Source organism: Meleagris gallopavo, chromosome 2 (assembly GCF_000146605.3).
Source record: "Meleagris gallopavo isolate NT-WF06-2002-E0010 breed Aviagen turkey brand Nicholas breeding stock chromosome 2, Turkey_5.1, whole genome shotgun sequence".
NCBI lineage: Eukaryota > Metazoa > Chordata > Aves > Galliformes > Phasianidae > Meleagris > Meleagris gallopavo.
The window spans coordinates 79455634-79475525 of record NC_015012.2 but is presented as its reverse complement, the minus strand read 5'-3'; the positions used below and the strand labels follow the sequence as shown (position 1 = coordinate 79475525).

Genomic DNA, 19892 nt, shown 5'->3' with positions numbered 1-19892 from the left:
CTTTCTGATTTAATAACTATAAAAAACTTTAATTACTTACATGTTCGTTCACTGCCAATCAAGTCATCACTTTCTGATTCATCAGGATAGATGGCAGTAACTGAGACTTCATACAATGTATCTGGGTTCAGATTTTCAAAGAGCAGACTGTTGACATCTCCATTTACAATACTCTTGTGGGGTAATAAAAAAAAATAGAAGAAATAAACAAGAGAAAAAAGACAGAGAGGAATCTGAGTAACTTTTTACACAGTAACATTACTATAAATGGCTGTGAATGCATTTTCTATATCTTCTCACTGAACTTCAATTGGGCACAACAGGAAGGCTTGCAAGATTTAGGCCATTTATTATTTACATTTCTGGTTCTTAAAATATGCCCACTAAGAGATTGCCCCCCAAAATCTTACTATGATTACTCTTACCTCCTCTTTTTCTGATCTACCATATGGTCCCCAGGTTATTCTATAGAGAGAAACATCTGGAGCTCCATGATCCCAAGTTCCTCTGAAACTATTCTTGGTTATCTCCGTGATTCTCAGATTGACTGGTGATGGCACAGGCTCTGTTGCAAGAAAAGGAAAAACGTAACTAAAAGATAAGGTTAAATCAAGGAATTACACAAAGAATTTGGAAAATTATGCACAAGATTCAGATCTTACTTACCAGGATCACAACAAAATGCTTTGGTATAACCCAGCCCACCTACACTAAGTAAATTCATAATTTCACTTCATAATTTCACAACATCAGGTCATCACCTGATAAAACAAACAGTTCTACCAACCTCAGAATAACTCGCACGCCTACTCACAACAGTTGAAGTTCCAACTGTTATGCTTTGTAGTTAGAATGAGTAATTATGAACTCCCACATACAGAAGAGAAGGTCCTGCATGACTCTCTCCCAGATCTTAAAATTCCTTACTTAAGCCAAACGAGTAATGACTGAATTACAAAATTGCTTTAGATAGAATTCACAGAGGTTAACCATAGGTTAAGGAGGCAAAAAGTCAAGCTACTGGAAAGAAATCAGTAAAAAAAGTAAAACCAGGAAATTAAACTACAACAAATTTTGGCTGATTTTTCCTCTTTTTCTTTATGCATTCAGATAAAACAGACTACAGGCTCACGCAGATGCTAACAAACAAAATTTTAAATGCACCAAGCTTCAAAAAACAGGCGAAAAGGGAGACAAAAAAGGAGACAGAGCATATTTTTTTTTCTTTTTTCACATTGGAGTGATGGTGTGTGATAAGGTAATGCTGCTCATTTCTATGTATTCCTAAAACACAAGACTACATCAAGACGAAAGCTTCCCTGATATCAGCTTGCTCTTTTCAGTTTGTCACCTGTCTTGCATGGATAGCTGGTCTGCGCAACACCATTTTCTTGTGTCTATCTCTTGTTATTACTTTAGCGTTGCCTTTATGATTCCCTGAATAACATCTTTAAAATTACAGGTTTATTTATCATTCCATGTACAAAAACTCTGGTATCAGAAACAAGATCATATCTCTTTGAATCTCCAGCATGTCCCAGTTTCCCACTGATTTTCCAAGATTTAAAATAACTGCATAGACTGAGAAAACCTTTCCTCTGAACTCAAAGTCTCACTAATTCTAGGTCTATGGTTCTTCAGTGTCTTACCATGAAAAATCTAGCTTCAGCTGCTGCTCTGTCCCCTCTTTGAAGATTGCAGCTTCAGTGTTTGCTGCAGTAAAACACAATTCACCTGAGATTTCCAGGGATTATTATACTGTAAATAATGCTAAAAGTAAAATATTTCTCAGATAGATGAAATTATGTCTCCACCTTAACATAGCAATACATTGCTACACATATAAATAGAATATAATGTAAAAATAACTGAAAGAAAGGTAATAAGGAAAACTTACGAGTGACAGCCTCTGCAACTACTGGTAGAGATTCCCCTTCATCATACACAGCAACAACCTTCACATTATACAGTCTTTGGGAAGAAAGGTCAGTAAGAGTAGTGCTGCTTTTGAGTCTGTCAATTTCCACCTAGGAATAAAAGTAGCGACCTAAGAATTTCAAATTGTTCTATTTCTGACTCTGAATTTGATTTCATGTTAGGAATCCTTGTACTGAAAAAACTGAAAAGTATTTTGCACAAAATTTTTTCATTTGTCCCCCTACATTTACATCTGAATACTGAATGCGATCTACTAACTGCACTTGTGAAGCATAGTCTCTCAAATATTAGTAAACTACTTGTAATTCTTTCCCTGCTTTCATTGTTTTGGAAATAAGAATATAGATTGCATCTCCAGAAAGTTCTCACTCACTTACAAAAACACGTTTAACCCTCAAAGACTTGATTCAGTTCTAGCAGTGCATTTACAGAAAGCTTGCAACTGTAAGAAAGATATCCCTACCAGTGCTCATATGAGCTGCCCATGGGCAAAGGGGCTAATATACCTTTAATCTACAATCATTTTCTCCTTATTGTAAGCTGTTCTTAGAGCTTGGCAAGGTAACACTGAAGCAGAGAGCAGAAATGGCCATTTATCAAAGCACAGAAGAATCTCCAGTCAGTTTTTTCCTCTCTTTAAGAGAAGGTGGTGAAGTACATTAAGAAATTAATCTCATGCTGATTCAGATTCCAAGACATCAGTACCCTTTCCTGACAGCAATCACCAAGAACTGATATTCTCTGCTCTTAATGGAGGATTGTAATATTGAGTTTACTACTATTTTAATAACCCAGCTCCTCAAAATAAAAAGATGGTCTTATTTTGCAAAAATGCTTCTTTTGGTTACCTCCTTTACATCAGCTTCATCAGCTATTTTGTATCTTATGATGTATTTTCGGACTTTCCCTGGGGCAGGATCCCAAAGGATATTCATGCTGCTGTGAGTAACATCCCTAATTGTCACACCTCTTGGTCCAGGCAAAGGCACTGTAAAAATAATGACTGTAGTAAGTGAAAATGCTATTCACAGCAGAAGTACAGGTCTCCCAGAAGGAATTAATTAAGTATTTTCATACATTGCATTGAAATTAAGGTACTTATTATCCTATAAGTTAATTGCCCTGACCATGAGATGAGATAGCTGTAGAACATCCTGCCCCAACAAGCAAAATAGCTAGAAACAAGTAGCTTCATGTTTGTAAACTATAAGCACAATACAGAAGCATCAGAACTATCAGAGATTAAAAACATAACCTCAGATGTTCAGTTAGGGGCTTAACATGTTTAAGAACCTAAGAATAATAGTACTAAGTGCATCACATCCAGAAACATCCCTCTTACAATCGGAAATCTTTAAGAAAAGATGTTAAAGAAAGGCAAGCTATGACTAAGCCATTTTTAGATCAATTTTTCACTTTGTAAGGCATGTTTTCTTATCCTCACCTAATATTTCCAACTTTATTAACATTTGGGAAACTGCATCTGAGAAAATTGTGTTTTATGGCTGTTCTAAATGCAAGCAAAAATGCATTTTAAAAAAAAACAAACCTGTAATGTTACAATCTCATTATTGAAGGAAAAAAAACCTTTTGTTCTTCCTCTTAATAGTAGGTACCTTTTCACTGAAATTGCCCTTAAGATCTTTTCGAAATGTAAGAGTGGTGTAAAATGCATGAAATATGAAAAAGGTGGTCTTTTAAACAAAATAGAATATATAAAAACTGCTGCATGAAATAAAATTAAAGTTCAGCACTTCTGAAGCAATAACAACAAAGCAGAAGTCAAGATGTCCATACATGTCACTTCCTGGGAGGTGAGTGGGTCACTGGTGATATCACCGAACAATACATAAGCTGTTAAAGTGTACTCAGTATTGGGGATGAGGTCTACCAGCTGAACCTCATTCACTGATGGTCCAACACGCATCTGCACATGAAAAATAACACATCATGTTTAAAAACTGAAGACAGCAAAAGCAGAAAAGCAAGCAATGATTTAACTTCAAGGGAATTTTGTTTGTGGGATTCACAGTATATTTACAGCTTCCTAACTGATGTCATTGTATACAATATCCCAGTAAGCTCAGTGTGCTTTGAATACTACATATCAGTCTCTTTTTGACTATTGTAACAACAAAATCTTTTTCAGTTTATATAGGTAGAGCACAGGAAGAAAAGACAAATTCTCTTACCTCTTTCTCTGCAATTGGGACTGTGGCATTCACAGGCTCATATGTTAACAAATAACCAGTAGCTCCATTGACGGGTTCCCATCTCACTCTCATGGAAGTTGGTCCAATGTCATAAACATTCAGGTTTCTAACTGAAGACAGTGGATCTGTCGTAAAAAAAAAAAATATATATATATTTTTTTTTTTCTACCTTTTTCACTTTTCGTATTTCACATCACTGTTAGTACCACTAAAAAGACTGCGTAAGGGCACTTAGGTACATTGTTTGTAACAGGAAATTGGTCTACAAGTAGTACTTCAAGCGGGGTTTAATTTAAGAATGAAACAATAGCCATCACATTTTGATTGTGCTAGAGATTCACTATGCACACAGCTAAAATTCTCTTACAAGTCTGCGCTGGAATACTTGAATATTCTAAAAAGCAACATTAATTCACAATGACCTAATAAGAAGCAGTACATGGCTGTGATCTGTACTTCTAAAAGGATTCTATGTACTTTCTTTACTTCTGAATTTCTCAGATTATTGAATAAACATTAAAAATTACCACAGACTTTATAAAAATCATTTATCTACTTTCAGGATTTATGACAATACCAATGCAAAACAACGAAAGAAGTTAAATGATACCCTAATGTATTATATTCTTGAACAGACAGCAAAGTCATCCTAAGTTGCATTCAGCTTCAATCTACCTAAAATTGATCATACAATTAACAGTAAAAATATAATGGTTGTGTCTCTTAAAAATGATTTGTTTTGAATGGATTTTTAGTTAATCTGATAAAAATAGAATGGATTTTGTACAGTATTCCATCTGCTGACTACAGGACTTAATTATCTAGTACAGAAATGAAGGAATATAGATTTGCATATGATCAGATTTATAAACTCTGCCTTGTAATTCATCAATATTGCAGTAGACTAAGATGATTTTATACCTGTGCTTTGTGAGCTGAGAAGGAAGTGGGATAAACATTTTTTACCACCCCGATGTTTCTCTTTGCTACAGCTTTTCAGACAAGATCTCAACAACTAGTATAATACAACACAATTAGTGCTCCAAGTTCTATTGAACAGTTCTCCATATATTATTTTGTTCTTACATGTTATTCACATTACACTTCTAACTTACAAGTTATTTCCCTGCCGATTAGAGGTTCACTGCTTTCGTCTTCTACCACAGAAAACACATTAACAACGTATTCTGTTTCAGGTGTCAGATCTTTCAAAACTGTTGTAGTTTCCATCCTACTTACATAAAACTACATAAAAGAGAGGGAATGTTAACAACAGTACAAAAAACATGTTTGTAAACTTGTCTCTAAAAAAAAAAAAAATCACGTGAAATCATTGGTACAGAACTAAAAAAAAAATGGTCTTAGACTTCTACACGTTTCACAGCATATCATTACTATTGCAAAGCAAGCTATAGAGATAGCTCGAGCAGATACTTGTTTTCAACTGGGCTAGATATATCTAGCATGCACTTTGCACACTGCTTTCACTCATGGCATTCACTTTCATATTACTCAGCAACATAAAATAGCATTAATAGATGCTCCCACTTTGGAAAAGTATTTTAAATATCCAGGATAATCTAGGTGGTTATAGCACATGCCATTAACACCACCTTGCAGGAAAAAGCCTGTAAAATTCGTGTACATTGGAATGGCTTCTCCAAACCAAATCACAGTCCAAATCCTAAGGTCATGTTTTACAAAGTCCAAACTCTCCACAAGTCAAATTTGAGTTAAGATTTGAAAGCTACATACACATTCTGAGCTAGACACATGGAGATGCCTAACTTCATTCTCCAAAATACTATTCTGACTGTTTGAAGAGAATGAAGACCAATTCTGCATCAAGGCTTGCCTCTTACTGGCTATGTATATAGAGAAATAATAATCATAGGATGAGTTTGGTCATGTACATTAAACAATTGAATCTGTGCCTAAACATATCCTCCAAAGTACCATCACAGTGTTAGCTAAGCACTACATAGCACAACTCATATCAGCATCTTTTGTATCCATTAACAAGAAAATGGATTAAAAGAACAATAAGCAAACCTGAGAGCATGCTCAAAAAAATTCTACTATAGACTTACTTAAACCTATATATTATAATGAAATATGAACAGAAAATAATTACTGGAAATATCAATAAACTCTTCTTAATAAATACATTTTACTTCTAGATTAATGATTAATAAACCCATCTTTACGCTCCTATTTTATGTAATTTTATTTATCATTTATAGAAACATTCTTGACCTTTAAGTCTTTTTTCATTTACAGCTATACCACACACAGACCCTAATAAGCAAAGACTTCAGAATGATATTCTAAATGACTTCCAAGTGATGTTATTATGGATATCAGAGATGAACATTTGGTACTAACCTGTTTAGGGGGACCTCCAGTGATAGGGTAATATTCAACTCGATATCTATCAACACTTTCTGGAGGTGGACTCCATCTTAGTCTGAAAGAACGAGGTGTTACCTCTGAAATAACTAGGTTAGAAGGAGGTGGCAAATCACCTACAAGTGGAAACAAGTTTAAAATGTATTAATTTATCTTATGTCATTGGGAATTGAAACACAAGGTATAAGAAGACCTAAAAAATATTGCTTGTAAAACAACAACAAAAAACAAAAAAAACCAACCCACAATGCTTTGGGCACTTGCTTCCTTCTCTATTTCCTCAGGAACACTTAAAACAACTGAGTAAAGAGATAGCTCATCATCACACAATCAGCAAACCAAACAAGCTCTCTGTCCTTCTTATCCTACCTTCAACACCAGTGTTTTATTAGAGAACCAACAGCCAACGTTACTGTTCTTCCATGCTAGCCTTTGCTTTTGAGCTGTCATACACTAATACTTAAAAAGAATTGCTGGAATTTTTGTTATTGGATGAGTATCTTCAAAGACCTTGCCACACTTAGCAACATAATTCCTGACTATGGGAAAAAGCAGGCATTTCCAGTCATGTCATGCTGTGTTAGGTTTGACAGTCATTGTTAAGAGGAAAGGAAGAACCCCTGCAGGGTAGTCTAGGTGGTCTGAACAAATTCCTTACACTAGCAGCTGAAAAAACAGCTCAGGGCTACACAATGTTCCATGTAATATAAAAGAATTAATAGCTCAAGCATACAAATGGGAAAAGGATGAATTAGATTGAAAATGGGATGTACCTGGACCTTTCACACTATTACACAGATTTGTGGTTACATCCTCAACAATGCTAGCCAGAAAGGAGAAATCTGCAACATTGTAGGCATGGATGTCATCTGGATCAGTTGCAATCTGCTTCAATTCATTTTCATCTGCGTTTTTAATACCTTACAGAGAAGACAAGACTTGTTAGAAATGACAGACATGAAACGTAACACCATAAACGTAAGTACCTAAACACATTCATTGAATTCCCTTCTAAATACTTACGTGTGTGTACTTTCCTATAGCAGAGGGGTGAGAGGGAGCAGGAACAGGCCACCTCTTCATATAATACTTACCAATTGCATAAAGTTCCACTCCTTCATCTCTGAGTCTTCTTGAAGGGGTGACTACGTCATCTTGTGATTTACCATCAGTAATGAGAACACCAATTTTGCGAGCTCTGGGCCTCAAGCCTGCATCTTGTTTAAAGTTGTTTTTTAAAATGAAATCCAAGGCCATTCCTAGCATGATACAAAGAGGGTAACTATCACCACAAACTGTTTCAACATACTGGTAAAGGCCAGTAATTCATTCCAGTGATTTCACACCGACAACATCATTCCACAGCTTAATTCTTCAAGGACTCAGTCTAGTTACAGTTCATCATCTACACTTAGCAACTGGTGTTATTTCAGCCCCCCTGAAAATCTTTAACATCACACTATCTATGCATTACCCTTCTATATGACTCCCTATAGCCTCCCTTCTAGGTCTTCACCTTGTCTTCACATTGATCGTCATATGGAACTGCCTTTTCTTCTTTTCATATGGTTAACATAAACCCAAACTCATCTGGTTCTTCAACACTTAAATCTTCACTGATAATCACTGATAATGCATGTTCGTGTGTTAGGAACATTCAATTCCAAATGTACTGAAGTTAACTGTGGAGCTCTTTATCATGAATGAATTTGAGTTCACTGAACCATACTAGGGTCAGCTAGTGGAACTTTTTTTTTATGGAGCTTAAAGAAAATCCTCACAATGTGACATACCTGTTAGAGTATTGCCTCCTTTGTATGGTAGGTTGGTTACTGCCTCTAACAAAGCCTCTTTTGTTCGGTAAGCATTGAGATTCCATTCTGTCCTGGGATCTCCACTATATTGTGCAAGACCTGGAAAAAGCCATTATTACTCAGATAATATATGTCTATGCTGCAAATATGCATCATTTTCCCTCCTACATGCGATGACTTACCAATCTGTACTTTGTCAGGACCAATATCAAAAACTTCAACAATACGGGAAATGAAGTTCCTGACAGTTTTAAAATTTGGCCTCCCAATACTCCATGAGCCATCCACCAGTAGCACGATATCAGCTTCTGCTCTGGTTCGACATTCTAAACCTGTTGTGTCAACCAGAAAAGTACAGCCTTAGTATGATAGCTTTCAACCAGAAAAACACAGCCTTAGCATGATAGCATTCTTTCCCCATCCTCTTTTATATGACATATGTCATGAATTAGTTTCCAAAATAGCTCTAGTTTTATTCACTGGCACTCTGCCAAGTATGACCTATTTGTGAATGTTATTCACACTAGTCACTAGTTCCACGGCAAAAGCTATATGAATTTCTTCATGTATGCTTCCTCTTAGAAGTAAGTCTTCTAAAATACCAAGGCCAGTGCTCTTCCCTACTGTCATTTCACTATCTATTCCGGTCTCATAAGATGACTGATAACCATCTTTCAGAGATTTTGTGAACTGCTTCAGAGGATTTGTAAAAGACTACAGAGCTAACCACTGGCATGGCAGTGAGCATTATCAGATTACACAAATAATAATTATTTCAGTCTACTGTGGATGGCTATACTATTGCTCAATTTTTCAACAATGTAGTAGGGAATTAACACCATATTTTACAAACGCTTTCAAATAAATAGCATTTCCGAATGTTGGGGGCAAAAGACATAGTAACACAGATGGTATAGGAGTTTACACGCATAGGAAAGAAAGATCACAATTTAGAAGACATGTACACATAAACAGAGGCAAGAGATAGAGGGGGGACAAGACCACACACTTATATAAAGGCGCAGTTCTGAAAAGGTAAGAAATTATTTCAGATATCTTCAATTTACAAATTACAGAATAAAATATGCATCATAACGTTTTCATCACAAGGAAAATCACAAAATATTTATACAGAGCAGAAAGACACAACAATTTTATCCACAGCCATTTCGCCATTTCAAAAATAATAATAATGATAAAAATAATAATAAAAAAATCCTCGCTCTCTCTCTTTTCTTGTAGATTGTGTTACCAGCTGCAAATTTTCTGGCTTCCTGCCATCAGAGCTTCTGGTCTTTATATGGAAGAAATCCCATTGAGAAAAATCAGCCACACTCATCACAGTTGAAAGATATTGTGATTTCATATATGTTCCACATAATTGATCCAACACTGCAGACTCATGAATATAACTATTCCATGTACCTGGGGGTTAAAAGCATGATCCTCTTCTGCATAGAAAATATAGATCTAGTCTTTAGTCAGGACAATAAAATAAGTTGGGAGTAGAGTTTAAGTAAAACATTAGTTCAAAAAATTGCATGCATAACTTTTATATAGAAATTAAGCTTAATGTACAGTATAAAAGTTAAATTATTCTGAATTTTATTTTTCTTCCAACTATCAAAGTTCCCTGAATGGAAAATTCTAGCAAAGGCACATAGGCTGATTTCTTTTTCTCTTTCTACTAATAAATAATGTAGTATTACATTTGCAGTCACAGATATAAAATTCATTTTTCACATTTACCATGACTAAAATCCATGCATTACTAAAACTAATTAGCTTAAAGAATATAACACTCAAGACAGAATTGACAGCTGGCATAATAAAAAATAATGAACCACTCAGTCTAATTATTTTTCTGCCAGACTTACTATAGCTTTACTGTAATGTCACTGATGGCCTCTTATGTATTTTTCTTATTTCTACACTTGCATTAGACCAAGTGGGACAGCAGTAACTTCATAAGTTTTTAAAAGTGTTGTCAATAAAAATGCTACAAAGGTAGTATTTTCATATAACTCAAAGAGGTTAAGTGAGAAGAATAAGTCAACTGTCAGAGAGTTTTTTTTTTTTTTTTTTCCAACTCTGAGAGACCTTTGCAGTTGGCTTCTTTCTCCTCATAAAATTATCTATTCTCCCTGATGGTTATACAAATATATATACAAATATACAAATATACAAATAGTAGAGGTGAGGTCTTCACTTCTGCAACTATTCTTAACTATTAAGAAGCAAAGACCTGCTGCAGACAAGCATTTCATGGTCTCCATGAAGGGGGACTGAACCCTGAAATTCTCTTCACTCAGTATTAATTGAAAGTATAGTGGCCAGACCTATTCAGTTAACATACAGAGACCCATCAACCACATCAAGAGAGCTGCTGTCATACCAACCACTAAAGTTTTCTTTGAAAGCTTACCTACACAGGAAGATAATCCCAAGAATATACTAGAGAGCAATCAGCAATTGCATTACTGTACTAACTCTCCTCCTTCTGTAGTAAAAGTGATGAAATAATATTGTTGCATATAAACTTAAGCATTACACAATAATGCTGGGACATCCCCAACTATGAGATCTTTGTCCATTATACCACCTTAGTTTTCAATGGAGAATTGACCATATAAGGACAAGAAAAAGGCTAAAAATCTGCTTAAAATTCTTTGTTCTAATCCTGTGAACACCCCTGTAGATGAGCAGTGATTTCTGTTCAAGAATTTGACCTTACATAATTCAACACAGATGTGGGTGGCTTGAAAATGTGATGCAGATGGCTTTCAATAATCAGCAAAACATGGGTTGCCTGAATTATCATTTTTGTAAGATCATCTAAAGGGTGCAGAGGACTAGAAAGATGAACGGGGGCATACTTAGAGGTCATTGCAGATCAGAGGTTATGTCATTGGGTTAGGGAGTATACTGAATCCTGTGAATAAATATTTATGTGCATCATAAAAACAATAGGAAGTGCTGGAAAACTCTCAGTCTCTTTTATCCAAAAGCCAAGACAACATTTTATTTGATTCAGTCATGTTTACCTCTAGATAAAAATGGCTCCGTAGTAGTGTCTGAAAGAGTGGTCATCTCTTGTCCAACCAGGGGGTTGCTTTCTCCTCCATCAAACATTCCAAAAACATTTACCTTATAGGTTGTTCCTGCCCTGCAATAATTAAATGTATTGTAACTGAAGATACTTGGCTTGATAATGCTGATACTTCATTTAAGAAATCTTTATCAGTTTACTATACAGAAAAGAAAGTGCTAAAATGTGAAGCCCAAAGACTAGTTCTTTAACAAGACAGGCAAATTTTCAGTATTTCATAGCTGGTTCAAGATTCTATACTTACATGAATAGCTTTCTTTGTTCAAGTAATTTAAAATTCTTTTAATGATCCTATTTTTAATGTGCATACAATTCTAACATGCAAACAAGTCGTAATAGACTTTGACATGCTCTGAAGCCTCCTTTATAAATTCTGGCCTCTGATAAAATGAATCAAGAACTAAATTAGGCTCTTTTTAACATGAGGTAAGGGCTTTTTGGAGAAACTATAGAAATCCAAGCTGTTTTCTCTAGCATCTCATTAACACTCTCTTATGTGAAACGTATAGTAACACTTCTGCCCACATCTTTGCCTTTTTCAGTTACTGTGAGAACGCGAAAAGTAATGTGAATAATCTCAGAACCTGTCCTGTAAGGTTGTTTTCAAAAACTGCACCACCAATTCCTGATAGCATATTAACAGAAGTTATTCCTAAGTTACACTAGATTTTTACAGGTATTACAATCCCAGATAGCAATTAAGCAAAACCCTAAGCTATTATTAATTATTATTATTATCATTATCATCATCCATACCTAAGTTCCTCCAAAACCACAGTGCTGTCATAGGGCCCCACTATTAATTCTCCAAGATTCCTGTCATCTTCAGTAGGGTGGAAAGTTACTTTGTACCCCTTCACACGTCCAGGGGCAGGCTCCCAGGTTACTCGGAAGCTTGACATAGTTGAATCAGAAGTTCTCAAATTTCTAGGCGGCTTAAAGGGAGAGGCTGTAAGGATGGAAGAAAAGGATTTAAATCAGGCCTACTTCCAAAAATAAAAAAACAAACAAGAATGCTTTTATTTAAAAATGCAGCAAATCCAGCATTAGCAGCATTTTTATGCTTTTTGTGCCTTTCTTTTGACACAGAGACAAGAATCAAGATATTAAATCTGAGGTACACTTCAGCTCATTTTAGCTACCTAAACAATAGATGCATAGGCCAAGTTTGTTATCAAGGGTCTCCCTCCAGACAACAGATTGAAGGATAAACAGCAATTTATTTCACCCATCTTAAATATCCATCTGATCTTACAATGAATGCTGACATTAAGTGGACTAAACACCATCAGTCTTCTCTCTATGATAAAGATGATCAGATTAAACTACTAAATTTCTTTCACGTGGCAAAGAGTAGGCGAAACACATCGACTGAAAGAGAGAAGTGTAAACAGCTTTTTCAAACCAATACCAGAAAAGCAGAGTTTGCTGCAAGCAAAAGTCACATTCCTCCAGCACTCCGCCACCAGTATCTCAAGCTTCTCAAACTGCCTCATCCTCAAGAATTCTAGGTCCCAGAGGACAGAGCACTGGGCAAGAGCCCTTCCATAGAAAAGGTTCTGCTCTCAGGGCTTGGCAGCTCAAATAACTTCACCAACTACAGGGATGGCAGCATGTCAAAAAATAATTCCTCAAGTGACAGCCAAACAGATTAAGGTTTTGAGGTCAAGAGCTACTTCACCTAATAGCTACCCAGCACAGGTCAGTACACACAGGCAGAATGGTTAATAAGCCTACTGTTAGATCTTGACTCATTTTTGGTTCTATGTAAATCTAAAGTGCATTCCAACATCAGAAATAGCATAGTAATGTAATCTCAAAATTCCAAAAAACAGAAATCAGATTAACCAGGAAGTAGCTTTGGAATGAAAAATCTAAAACAAAACAAAAATGGCTGGGAGTGGAGGTAGCTTTCTTACTCCTGTGCCTATGCAATTTTCTGACTAGAAATAGATACAATCCCATTGTAATAAAAAATGCAGCGCCTCTTTGCATAGTTACACATGATATCACAAGAGCTTCAACTAACCAGATCACTCACGCTCCACTTGCTTTCAGTGTGACTGCCATCATATTTATTTACACTTAAAGCACCACATCATATCTATATCAAGATGAGAATGTGAAAAGTCAAAAGAAGATGGATGATCTGAGATTTAATTCAACATAATTTTGAAGATTGAAAAAGTAGGCATTAGTCAAGAGCGGATCAAGTTTTTGGAACTGCTTTACATCAGTCACATTCTAATTTAATAAGACTTCCTGCAGGAAATGTGGTGCTGTTATCTCCACTACTAGACTTGTTTCTTGCTTCTATCACCATTCAATATGATATATGTCCAAAGATTAGAGAATGGCATGGAGTATTTACAGTGTACCTCAATCTACCTCTTCCCAAAAAAGGCAGAAACATCTTGGAAAATTTTCTTTTTTGGTAATAGCTTTACATCTCTTTGATTTGATCTGGAGAGCAAGAGACCATTAGCATACAAAACAAAAGACCAATATCAGAAACAAACTAAACAAGGGGTAGAAAATTATTTTTGTTTTGAACTCAAAAAAAATCCCCTCACCAGGAATTAAAGAACATTTTAGAGTTGCTGGTTCTGAGAAAAAAGACTGCTTATCCAGAATGTTGTGGTCTCTGAGGTCAGACTTCCACTGAGGACTCTTTAAAATCAGCTACTGATTTTTTTAATAACTTCAGGTTTCCCACAGAAAATATGGCTTTCTAAGGAACAGGAAGTAAGGTAGCTATTTAATTGATATTCCAGACCAAAAATGTAAATAATAAAAAAAAACCTGTCAACACTTGATTAAATACTGTCTTCCTTACAAAACACTTTAACTTCTGATGACAGCATTTCAAAGCAAGTCCTGTATTTTCATTCAGGTTCTCTATATATCATGATTGCCAGTTTACAGCACAAACCTTTGATTATCAAACCCCATGTAAGCATGTATTACATACCTGTTGTTCCTTCTGCTTTTCTTGATTTTCCTTGTCCAAAATCATAAATTGGAACAACACTGAGGTCATACGTAGTTCGAGGCTTAAGTCTCTTCAACACTATGCTTGTGGCAGGAGCATTTACTCTTCCAAACATCTGCCTTCCTCCACTGCGTGGTCGGTAGTACACACGGTAAGACAAGACCTTCCCGGGTGAGGGCTGCCATGAAACTCTCATTGTATTCTCTGTCTCGTTGTCTACTGTCACAGTTCTGGCACTTTGTGACACTTTTCAGTGTAAAAATATGGATAAATGTTTACTTTTTCACATAAAGATATGTTCAAATGCATGCCTACAAAATGCATTCAGCTTTATTAACATTATTTTTTACTTTCATTAAAATTATGGTATTTCATTGGGAGAAACAGAGGTAACTCACATAGGCCACTGTTAATTTCTTTCATGATTGTAATGGGCTAAAAAAAATACAAGTTCATTTTCCATTACAGACAAAAAAAGTATAGATTACACAATGACACAGCATAACTGGGGGGGAGTTCTATTTAGTAGCACTTTTTGATAATCTGTTAAGTAATGGATTCAGAACTCTCAAGTGAAACTGATTATTTATATAGCCCTTTTTTAATGAACAGAATGATCTACAAAGTTAAAATTTTCTAGGTTTCAAGTTTACAGATCTGATGTGGTTCTGGTATATGCCTAAACTCTTGAGTGTTGCAAACCACACCAACAGATTTTCCAAGTATTTGGAAAGTCACTCACCACTAACTGTAGGACAATATTAAAGCTGAAATAAGGACAAGGACTAATAAGGTATTTTCTCTGCAGATTGCAGCATTCAGCTTTTAAGAGAGAGTTTCCAGGCAGTACAAACATTAGGAAAGATCTGAAGTAAAATGAAAGGTATGTAATACTGCCGGTCAGCCAGTGTAGCCCATCTAGACTCTGGCAAAATAGAACCTTCTTGGCATGCCAGAATCAATCAGTATCTCATCTCACAGTTAGGTAGGCTTTTCAGGCTACAGTATCCTGTCCTGGCTGTGTTTGCACCAGAAAGGTGAAATGTTAGACTAGGGTCTGAGTCTGTTGATAGTCCAGATAGTGCATTCCTTCAGGCAAAAACTTATTCTAAGAAGCCACAAATTATATGGCTGAACTGCCTTCTTGGTAAAGAAAGGATGCTGCTGCTCCTGAAGAATGAAGGAATATGTATGACAGCAGGTCTACTTTGAGTCTCAGGCATCATCTTTTACCAGTTTCAACAAACACTGCTCTTGTGAGACCTTAAGAGCAGCTATACTGGGTGACATAGCTCACAGCTTGCCTCCAACAGTTTTCAAAACATGCCTAGGAAAGAATATAAAAATGGGTAAGCATACACAATGCTTCCCCAGAGCACTGACTCAGACTTTGCCTTCATGTGGACCCCTCAGGCAACAAGAGAAACATCAAAGCTGATTTTCCCAGTGCATCCGCTCATTCACTCTGGCTCCTCTAATTAACGTTCTATTCCTGATTTCTGAAGATGTTTCAGTTTGCCTGTACTGCAGGGGAAGCTTGCGCAACATTTTGCAAATAAGTGAAAAGAAGAGCCTTGGGAAAGGTGAATAACAAAGATTAGTTACCCATCTAGTTAACCGAGGTAAGCCAATTTATGTAACATTTTTATATCTCAGCAAAGCTTTCAAATCTATTTCTCGTGGCATCCCTCTGGACAAAATGTCCAACATACAGCTAGACAAATATATAATATTTTGGGTGAATAACTGATTCTGCAGGAATTTACCTTGCCTTCCCTCCTTACTCTATCCATACTGTTTATTTCAGCTGATTTCCGGTAGTCACAGTAAGATTCAAACCAACGAAAAGCTGGCCTCAGAGTAATTTATGGACAAAATCACTTCTCAGATTGGAGGTAATTCTTGCTAAACTGAAGCCTACATGTTATAGAAGAGACTTTCCTTCTTTAACAGTCGAACAAAAAGATAGAGTTGATTGATTTGGTGAGGGACTTTGTTTTGGGGGTCTGTTCAGTACACAAAGGTGAAGATCAATAAGGTTCATTTTCATTAAATTATGATAATTTCATCAAGAACAGAATGTTACAAATGGTGGTGATGCTGTAGTATACTCACCATCAGTGAAGGCCTCTCCTTCTACAGGATCTCCTTCTCCACTGCTGTAAGCTGCATATACAGAAATCCTGTACTTAGTCTCTGGCTCCAAGCCATCCAGCACTGCATCCACCGTATTTCCAGGGACTCTCTTCTCTCCCATTGTATCATCATAAAGTGATTTCCACACTATCCTATAATTATTAACTGCTCCTGGAGCTGGTGTCCATGATAGCCCAACCGTAGTGTCAGTTATGTCTGTGGTAATCAAATTGCGAGGCGAACCACGTTCTGCAAGAAAGATCACAACAAACTGTCACTAAAATACAAAAAGCTAAAGTTAGCAGAGTACAAATGGAAAACTAAAATAATCATAAGAGCAGAATCAAACTTTTTTTCTCATCTACACTAGTTCAAATAACACACACCTGTAGTTCCAGGAGAAAACTGATGGTTTTATTCAACAAAATGCTGAAAGTTAAGTTTAAGATGTGAATAATCTATCCCATACTATACAGTTATGCTTTAGAACTTGCAAAATAAAAATTATACTGAACAAAAACTTAAAATGAAGCAAGTGCTTATATGTGCTGCAGTTCATTTGAGCAAGTTTTAACTGTCAACAAAATAATTTTCCTTCATTCATTCATCTTTATCCTTCAACGTGTAATTTTTTTGGTGGAGAGGGGTAAATAAAGAAGACTTTAAACAGAGTTAAATAGTCCATTCAAATTCTCTGACAACCTCATTTTTTAGTATTACTATCCTTGTCTCCATGAGTATTGCTTACTAGATCTATTGTCTATTTCATTTTATCTGTTAACAACTAATTTGCAGTGCATTTACATCAGAGAAGAAAATAGTCACCATCTTTCCATTTGTACCTCTTTTTCCCCTCACTATAGTTTGTTCAGCCAGCTTGGAATGAAGGAACAGCTCGTTAGTCTATGAAATCCAGTTGTCAGCTTGATGACTGAATCGTGCTTAAAAATGGAGTTCATTGGTCTGAAGTGGTGCAGTAAAAGGAGTATCTCTGCTTAATGTTTAACATACGTTTATAACATATGTTCAATTTTCCTATTTCTGGCTTTTGAGGCAGGAAAGGAGTACTAACTGTTGGTTTTAATGCAATGGCCTCACTGTTGCAAAATCTGCAAAAAGAATCTACAAAACCAGATCCATATACACACAGAAGGAATTGGCTCTTCAGTATATTTTCTCTGTGATTTCTTTCACTGCACAGGACATTTCTGAGAGACTGCTTAGTGAGAAGACCTAAACACTTGAGGTGGCCTCACGGCATCACAGCTAAGTTTAACCTGCAGTGATAAAATTATATCACTACATTATACCAGAGTAACTACAGGACCAGATTTAAAATTTCTTGAACACAGAGAAATTCAATACCTTTCCACTGCTTAATCTCATCGCAAGCACAGACCTCATTGTCTTCAGAAGTCTGAAGCAATTTCAGTTCAAGATAAAGCAACAAGTTACTCACAGCCATAGACTGCATTTTCAGTTTTCATACTCATGTCTTTCACTTCCACTACAAATCTGCAATGCTTCCAAACATGAACCCGCAGAAACAAAACAGGGCTACTATACAAAGGCTTCCCTTTGGAATTATTGTATTGTCAGCACAACCTCATTAACACTGAAACCAGTGAATCCCATGTGGCTTAGCAATGAATGGAAATTAATATCAACTTTTCTGAAGGCAACGATGATGGTACAATAAGAATCATCAGCTAAATAGATTACAGAATCAGAGGGTACCATTCCAATCACCCAGCTGACTCTTTCAAACATAGTTAACAGAGCATGTTAAATAATTCCTTTGTGCTGCAGGGTTTCTTTTTTCCATCTTAATTCACAGCCATGGAACATCCCATCAAGTTTTTTTCTGAAGTTAATTCTTTTTCCATCCTAACACAGTATTACCGTTTTATTCTTCAAGTCACATTTTAGCTTCACGATATAAATTACCACTCTTTATGGTGTCTTCTCTTGAAAAACAGGCTAAGATACAGGGATTTTGGTCAAGTTCAATAGTTTACCATTTTACAAAAATAGCAGTTGCGTATAATGAAAAAGTACAGTGAGAAGATTCAATTCAGCTCATGCTTTGTGCTGTTTCACTGAATTCAGTAACCGTGTTAAATTAAAGCCAGGACAGAATCTAAACTCCAAAGTCCGATTTTCCTGGAAGCCTGAAAAAGGATTTGCCTTCAGAAGTAAATTACACCAATTTTTCTGTCTGCTCTTAAGCTTCTACTCCCAAATCTTGGCTTTTTTTCATATAATAAAAAAAAAAAATATATTAAGGCAATCCAAATGGAAAAAATATGGAAAACTTAACTTGGTAGAATGCACAGATGGCTCACAATAAAAACCCTTCTTTCCATATTTTAATGTAATATAAATATACAAGTTACTTTATTTTGGCTACTTTAAAACAAGGCTCTGCCACAACATGATTTCAGTATTAAAGTATCTGCTACCACAGCACAATTTTTTCTAAGGCTACTCTTGGACATTGCAGTTAATGATATACATTGGAAACACTGCAAAAATAACCACATATTTAAAACCGTTATTGATTAAGTCATTATTGAGGTCATTAAACAACAGGGGAAAATAATATGTTTGGAATGATCCGTAATGCACACCAGTTACTGTAATATGTTAGTGTTGAAGAAAATACCCTATGGAACTAAATGCCTTTTTTATAAGGCAAGGTAAGAAGGGAAAAGGGATTGGGATTCCTACCAAACCACCAGACCTAAATGGAAAATTCTGACTTCAAATAGTTGGAAACTGCTGACAAGACAACTTACCTACTAAGGGAAATTAGACTTTTTATATGTTACACTGCAACTGAGAACATTTATTTAACATAACATACTAACTTGATTTGCACCTCGTGTGTGAGGTGGAAGTTCACAGACAGCTTTGTTCTGTTTCAATAGAATTGCCCACAAGCATTTTAGTATGAGGGGAGCAGCTGTGTTTGAGATGGAGTTCAACTGTAAGTCTAAAATTATTAGGATTCCACCAAGTATTATCTAAACTGCTATACTAAGACTCAAGAAATGCATTCACACTACAAATAACAGTAGTATAATTTAGTGACTAGAAGACATACGAGCAGACCTATGAAGCATTTTTCCATTGGATTGAAATAAAATATCTAGATACGTTGTGTTTTATTTTTGCTTTTTTAAATCTTTTAAATCTGCTACTGTAATAGTGAAGCGGTCGTTCTGTTCATTGCTGCACTTGTTCAGAAATGGTTGTTTTACATCTGCTTCTCAGCTATG

General features: G+C 35.8%; 1 protein-coding gene across 1 annotated transcript in view; it reads right to left on the bottom strand.

Annotated features, from left to right (window-relative positions):
* Window positions 1–32: 32 nt before the first annotated feature.
* LOC100548792 (collagen alpha-1(XII) chain-like) overlaps window positions 33–19892 on the bottom strand; it is a 37954-nt gene continuing 18094 nt past the window's right edge. Inside the window, 18 exon segments of the mRNA XM_019613574.1 lie at window positions 33–173; window positions 426–565; window positions 1898–2027; window positions 2787–2926; window positions 3736–3865; window positions 4131–4276; window positions 5267–5396; window positions 6537–6676; window positions 7334–7480; window positions 7655–7819; window positions 8354–8473; window positions 8557–8706; window positions 11419–11540; window positions 12240–12432; window positions 14455–14608; window positions 14610–14659; window positions 14662–14721; window positions 16591–16860. Of these exon segments, the coding sequence (XP_019469119.1) occupies window positions 33–173; window positions 426–565; window positions 1898–2027; window positions 2787–2926; window positions 3736–3865; window positions 4131–4276; window positions 5267–5396; window positions 6537–6676; window positions 7334–7480; window positions 7655–7819; window positions 8354–8473; window positions 8557–8706; window positions 11419–11540; window positions 12240–12432; window positions 14455–14608; window positions 14610–14659; window positions 14662–14721; window positions 16591–16860 (2528 nt within the window).